This window comes from Arachis stenosperma, chromosome 4 (genome assembly GCF_014773155.1).
Source record: "Arachis stenosperma cultivar V10309 chromosome 4, arast.V10309.gnm1.PFL2, whole genome shotgun sequence".
Lineage (NCBI taxonomy): Eukaryota > Viridiplantae > Streptophyta > Magnoliopsida > Fabales > Fabaceae > Arachis > Arachis stenosperma.
This window is the reverse complement of record NC_080380.1, coordinates 12,881,575-12,889,263: the sequence shown is the minus strand read 5'-3', so window position 1 is coordinate 12,889,263 and position 7,689 is coordinate 12,881,575. Positions and strand designations below refer to the sequence as shown.

At 26.9% G+C, this 7,689-nt stretch overlaps 1 protein-coding gene across 1 annotated transcript; it reads left to right on the top strand.

The window, feature by feature from the left end:
* Positions 1 to 3,861: 3,861 nt before the first annotated feature.
* Positions 3,862 to 5,487, top strand: LOC130974633 (E3 ubiquitin-protein ligase SINA-like 10). Its single transcript, XM_057899495.1, has 2 exons — positions 3,862 to 5,084; positions 5,321 to 5,487. The coding sequence occupies exon 1, from the start codon at positions 3,862 to 3,864 to the stop codon at positions 4,753 to 4,755; it is 894 nt and encodes a 297-aa protein (XP_057755478.1). The 3' UTR covers positions 4,756 to 5,084; positions 5,321 to 5,487.
* The last annotated feature ends 2,202 nt before the right edge of the window (positions 5,488 to 7,689 follow it).

The window sequence follows — 7,689 nt, the reverse complement described above, 5'->3', positions numbered from 1 at the left end:
AATGCAAACATTCATAGCACAAAAACCAAAAATATCAAACAAAATTGTCATATCTTGGCAGAAGAATAAAAACATAATGAAGGTATTTGCCTGCCCAGAAAATTAAAGCGAATAACACTTGAAGTAAATGGAGAGGAAGGGGGAAAAAGATATTCAGGGAAAGTTAGAAGAATAAGAGGTACCTGAAAAAGAGGAAACTTTGGTGGCCTGAAACATTGAATGGCACCAAATAGTGCTTCCTCCTGGTGACAATGCTACATAGATTCTTGGGAGTATCTTGAATAAAAGGGTTGGGTGTGAGGACAACAGAGCCACATCTGAATCACTGACATGTTTGGTTTTTTTAGTGATTTATGTTTGGTAATTTTTGTATCAAAATTGATTATAGTAAAATAAATGTTGTTTGTGTTATATTATTTAAAATCATTTTTAGATAAAAAATTATTAAAATAGACTTCAACTTAAATAATTTTTTTTATATTATCCTATTATTTTAATTTAGATATTTAAATAGATCTTATTAGTTAATTTTATAATAAAATTAATATTTACTTATTAAAATAAAAATAACACATAAAAATAGATAAAATATATTTTTAAATAAAAATAAAACAATATAAATTTTAGATATATATATAAAAGAATATTTAATTAAATATGTTATATTTTTTTAAGTATTAACTAAGAATGTACTGTAGTATTTTTTTACATCGTACTCTTATTCTAGTACTTTCAATAATCTTATTCTTAGTATTAATTTAAAATCCAACGTTTATGATTTTATTATTATCTATGATTAATTTTTTATTTAATTTATTTTTTTAATGGAAGCATAATCTATATTATAAAAAATTATACTAAAACATAGTATATGAGAATTACAATTATAAAAGAGAGTACTAAAAATAATAAAAAATTAAATATTTATTTTATAATAATCGAAATAAATCTAAAAATTCTTTATGATCTTTTATATAGTATATTTTTAATATTTTTAGTATTCTTTTTTTAGTATGCTATAATTTTTTACTATTATTATTATTTACAGTTAAATTTTTGTTTAATTTACTTTACCTAATAGAATCAATAAATCATATTATAAAAAGATAATAACAAACATAATACACAAAAATCACAATTATAAAAGTGTATAATATCAAACAAATAGTTGAAAAAAATAAAAAATAGAAAAATAGAGCTCATATAAATAAAAATAACAAGAATTTCATAAATAATATAATAACATACATGAAGGATAAAGTTGGTAAAAGATAAATAAATGGTTAGTATCCATAGCTAAAAGTCCATTAGAAAAACGCAGAAGTTAAAAATAGTTGCTTCTTGTAAACGCTGGTTTTGATAGCAAAATCACGCGTTCATGGAAAAAAAGTTTGCCAAACCAAAAGTTAAAGCTTTCAAAAAATTTAAACTTGCTTCTTCTCTTACAACGAGTTTTTCAAACATACCCTACTAATACTACATAAGTTTTATATTCTATGCTTAAAACTCGAACGCTGATGACCAAAAAAGAAGAAATCATAAAAATAGAAAGGTTTAATTCTTCGGTAAATTTCTAAATTACTCTTAATTTTATAATTAAATTATTTTTATATAAAAAATATTAAAATTAATAAAATATTTTTTACAAAACATATATTGTCCAAAAAACCGATGCCAATAAGGCAATAATATTAAAAAAATTATACTTTAAAATTTTCAGAATAAACAAATTTATTTATTATCCTATTTTTAGTTTTTATAATTTTTAAAATAAACAAAAAATAAGACAATAAATCATTATACTTTATAATTTTAACTTTTACATTAAAAATTTTGAATATATATCATTCTGCTATTTGAATGATTTTATTTCTTCAACTTATTAAGAGGCTACAAATTAATACAAATTATTTAAATTAATTTTATGTCATTTGATAATAAAAAATGGTAGGCAAATTTTTTTTAAAAGATTATTTTAAGTAAATAAATCTAAGATAATTTTATTATAAAATCATGTTATATTATTTAATTTTCAATAACTCAATTTTAATACATTAGAAAAAATGTTCAATTGACACTATCAAAAGAACAATTTTAATCAAAATTAAAACTAAATCCGGATCATTGGAATATGCTATGTCAAGGATGAATCTATCCATCGTAATAATAGAGCATGAAAGTCAAAAGTGTGAAAATAATTATGGTAAGTGATAACAATACAACGTCAAATTTAAAAAGTGCAAAAATAATTGTTAATAGAACTTTTAGAATTGATGAACACAGTGTAAAATTCATTGTGAATTGACATTAGATTATTTTGTAAATAGAGTTTTAAATAAAAATTATGAATAATTAGTTTATTTTTTTAAATAAACACTTCGAAATCTAAAATTATTCTTAGTCTTTTTATATCAAAAAGTAAAACAGAAAATCTTAAATAATTTTTAAAAAGGCTGAATTGAGACCTGTATTTTATTTTTTATTTTTAATTAAAGTTTTTTATTTTTGTATAGATTTTTGTTATCTTCATTTTTTAATTTTTTTTAAAGTTCAGTATTTTATTTTTTTCTTCGGTGAATTGCATGTTTTCTTTTTATTTTTAAAATTTTTTTCGTTTACGTCGTTACTAAAATTGGGATAATGAAATACCGATAAAAAAATGTATGTTCTTTTTTCTCTTTGAATTAATATTGTGAAACAAAACTTGAAAATTGTTAATGTATTCGGCTATTCGCTATATTACCATTGAAACAACAAATATAATAAAATAATCAATATATTTGAATTGATAAAATATTTTCTTTAAAATAAATATAATACCCGTTGCATTTTTAACATTAAACATGACTCATCCTCTTCCCTCCATTGTTAATTCAAAACAAGAAAAATATCTCATCAAACTGAGTCTATTTAAATTTTATAAATCATCATAAATCAATCAAATTCTACTCAATTTTATTACTTTGATTAAGTTTGTTCATATCAAATGTTTTTTTTAACTAATTATTTACATATTTTAAAAATATGCATTGAAATAATGGTGACATCTCATGATTTAGTGATGTCTTTCTTCTATACTAAATTGTTAGATTTCATTGAATATCATCCACAAACATATAACATGGAATTTTGTATGTAGTGAAATTTGTTAAGAAATTATTTTAATTTTTTAATTATTAGTGGACAATACATATATTAATTATAATCATAAATTATTTCATTTTAAATTAAATGTTAAATTGTTATAAATGCTAAATTGAATAAGTCATAATTACTTTTAATTTAGAATTAAATGAGAATAAAATCAGATATTATCTTTTAGATTTTAGATATATTATTTTTTAGACTTTAGATATTATTTTTATTTGAATTTTAAGGTTTAATAGTATCATGCTCAAATATAAATAGTCTTCAGAACTTTAGTCCTCAACATATCAAAACCGCCTCAACAACTCTTTTCTCAACAGAAAAGTTACAAACTTGTAATTCAACCGCCAAAAAATACAAAAAAGTTTGATTGAGAAATTCAGGTATGCTTTCCCTATTCAAATATTTTCTTTCTTAATGATTTAACATGAATAATTCTTGGGTTAAGAAATTATGTGAAATTCTAACAAAATTTTGTTGTAATATTTGTGTAATTTTTTATGCAAATATTTTGTATATGTAATTTTTTTTCAAAGAAAATCTCTTCCATAAATCCTATAAAAAAAATTAAAATCTTAAATTTTAAATTTTAAATCCTAAATTCTTATACTTTTTCTTTCCCAAGCCACCACAGAATACAAAGCGATACTGCCTTGGTACTTGGCAGATGGTCTCTATATTGATTGGCTGATTTTTTAAAGAAAAATCATAGAAATGAAGAAAGTCATAGCAGCCAGAAGCCGAAAGCTTAAACAAGATGGCTCTCGCGCAAAAGAAGAACAAGTTTTTGATGATGAACCTGTATCAATCAAAGCCTCAGGTAAGAAAGGTTCTTGTGCACAAGATAAGTCCTTCAGTTTCTTCCTTTCAGACCCAGACGTCCTTGATTGTCCCATTTGCTTTAATCCTCTCACCACTCCAGTCTATCAGTGTGAAAACGGTCATGTTGCTTGCTCTGCTTGCTGCTCGCGCATTCTTGAGAAAAAGTGTGCCTCCTGCTTCTTGTCAATAGGTTCCATTCGTAGCAGAGCCTTGGAGAAAGTTCTGGAATCTATTAAAGTTCCATGCGCTAATGCCGAATACGGTTGCACGGAAACACTTCGTTACAGTGACAAATCTGGCCATGAATCCCAATGCAACTTTGTCCCATGCTCTTGTCCACACTCAGATTGTAACTTCGTTTCATCATTCTCGGATCTACCCGCCCACTATAGAACTGAGCATGGTTCCTCTGCTAGCGCCGGAGTGAGGTTTTCGTACGATAAGCCCTTCAAAGTCACACTGGATTCTGATGATGACGTCACTATACTTCAAGAAGTGAATGGTGAAAAGTTGTTCATAGTCCAGAATTTTGTGGCGGGTCTTGGAAATGCTGTCAGTGTTTTCTGCATTCAGCCAGAGTTATTGCCTAACTATCGGTTCCAAATTTCAGCCAAGTCAAATGGATGCAGTCTGGAGATGAATTCTTTTACCAAAAACATTCAAAACTCTGCTATGGCCAGATTGGCCACTATTCTTTCATCAAGGTTTCTGGTCATTCCAACTGATTATTTTGGTGCCGGTCAACCTCGCAATTTTGAAATTTGTATATTTAGGTCATATGAGTAGAAGATGTTTTCGTGCTACTCAGCCTTTTATGTTTTTTGTTTGTTTATTGCATTGAGAATGACGATACTTTGAATGGAGATATTATATGCAATGTACATTGTCTAATCAAATACTGAGAACTTATATATATGACTACACTATTTGCAAATTCAAAAATACAATTTGTATTCTAAAATCAATCACTAAAATTAGTCACTAAGGGCTCTGGCCTCTGAATTGCACTTTCATGGTAAACGACTAAACGCGTTAAGAGAAGTGAAGTAGCAAGAGCAAGAACAAGAACAAAGAGGAGTTCGTACATCGCAGTGCCTCATCCGTCTTTCCGAAAGGTAAGCACATGACAAAAATGCTTCTTTATTTTTTCGCACTGTACATTTTCTTCCAGTTTTTGATACAATGAAATTCCATTATTACACTGTAATTTTCATGTCGTGTTAGTTTAATTGCTGCTTGATTTCATTTCCGATTTGGTATTAAGCTAGCGTTTGCCTTTGTTTCTGTGATTTATTTGGTTGCTGTGATGAATTTTTTATTTAATCAAAGCATTTGGAATTATGCATGTAAGCTGTTTGATGAAAAGCCTCGGAAACAAGATGGGTCATTCCCGTCCCCGTTAGTATTTTAGTTGGTCTGCTGCTGCATTGCACTGTTAGTTGGTAACTGGATTTACTTGTGCTTTTTGAGCTGCCCGGAGATTCATGTAATTTTTATTCGTTCTGAATGTTCTCGGTGTAATGTAAATTTTCAGATCCCTCAAGACTTAATTTTAGTTTGCTGAGTGAATGATTTTGTGGGTTTTTATTATAAGGGACATTAGTCTTCTTAATAAAATGGATCAATTATCCTGAACAGTTTTTGGAATGTTATTATGTTGACGGGTTAATATTGTTAGTTTGGATTGAGACAATTTGGACTTATCATGAAGAGTTTTTGGAATGTTATTATGTTAAGATTTTGGTCCGCGAGATTGCCAATGAAAACAGGTTGATTGGTTAATGATTTCTGATTTTCTTTTTCTTTTTCTTTTTTTTGGGTGATCTCTGGCATGTACGATAGGTTTGCTTGTTCTTTCTTTGGAGTTTCGATCTGTTTCTCTCTTGGATGGTGAATGGGGCATTTGTTAATTTTCCGGTTATGTTTGTTTAGTGATTGGTTGTTTGTATACAATGGTTATTGCACAGTATAATCCTTGAGGTCATATCTGTCTTGATGAATGGTAATTTATTGAAGAGAAGTTGGACTTTCTTTTCCATATATCTTGCATTCTTGTATTCATTCTCTTTTTTATTTACTTTTTTTTTTTTGAAAATTGTTCTGTCTTGTTTTTGTATCGATAGTATCATTATGGTTGCCGTAGTTCATTGCTAACCGGAAGTATATGCTGATAAAATGCAGCATGTGGCGCTCCTATTTTAAAAAAAAAATTAAACATAAAAGTTTCAGCCTAATCCAATAATGCATGTAATTAGATTCAAGTAATCAACCACTCTTGTCAATTTTTGGGAGTTGATGTGTGGTTTGATCACATTTAGGTCAAATAGAATGCTTTTGGATTATATAATATTATCTCCCATTTCTAATTTTAAATCACAATTGAGTGTTGAGATTAAATTGTTTCAGCAACATTTTCTACCATTTTCTGCATTTCCAGCTTTTTACGATGAACTCTTCTGTATTAAATATTTGAGTGTGAGCATTTATGAATTATTTGTTGTTAAATTCATTAGCTTATTTGTTCATTGCTCAAATTTGTGTAGCCTTGTAACTAAAAAGAGTGGTTCTGATCTTTGGAAACTTTATTGTGATGGGAAATTGCTTCAGGGGGCTATCTTTGTGGTGCAAGTGTATAACAACTTTGCTAAAGGGCATCATTTCTCAATATTTTGATTTGATTTGATGAATCACTGGTTTGATTGAACGAAGACATGAGATTTACCCACCTTTCTAGATTAATTTGTCGCATCCCTCGTCGATACATCTACGGCTTTGCAATGTCGTGCCTTCCAGGCTGATGTTGTTTCTGGAGATTCCAAGGCTAAACCAAAAAGGCACAAACTATTTTTCCAACTTATCAAGGGACTACAAACTAATGCAAATTATTTAAATTAAATTTATGTAATTTGATAATAAAAAATGGTAGGCAACATTTTTTTTTTAAGAAAAAGAGTTGTTTTAAGTAAATAAATCTAAGATAATTTTATTATGAATTTATGCTATATTATTTAATTTTTAACAATTCGATTTTAATATATTAGGAGAAACTTTCAATTGATACTACCAAAGGAACAATTTTAATCAAAATTGAAACTAAATTTAAATAATTGGGGTATACTATGTCAAGGATGAATCTGTTAATCATAATAATAGAACATGAAAGTAAAATATGCGGGAATAATTGTCAATGATAGCAATACATCGTCAAGTCAAAAAGTGCGAAAATAATTGTTAATTGAATTTTTAAAACTGGCGAACACATTGTAGGATTCACTGTAAATAGAGTTTTGGACAAAAATTGTGAATAATGTGTTCATTTCTTCTTAGAAAACATTTCGAGATCCAAAACCATTCTTAGTTTCCGTGACATCACAAAGTAAATAGGAAATCTTAAATAATTTTTAAGTAGGTTGAATTAAAATCTGTATTCTATTATCTATTTTTTAATTAAAGTTCTTTATTTTTTTATAATTTTTTATCTTTTTCATCTTCCAATACTTTATTTTAATTTCAGCATTTTATTTTTCTTTCACAAATTGCATGTTTTCTTTTTATTTTTTAATTTTTTTCGTTTACGTCATCACTAAAATTGGAATAATGAGACACCAATAAGAAAATGTTCACTTTTTCTTTAAATTAAGATTGTAAAACAAAACTAAAAAATTGTTAACGTATTTACTATTACCATTGAAACAACAAATTTAATAAAAGAATCAATAT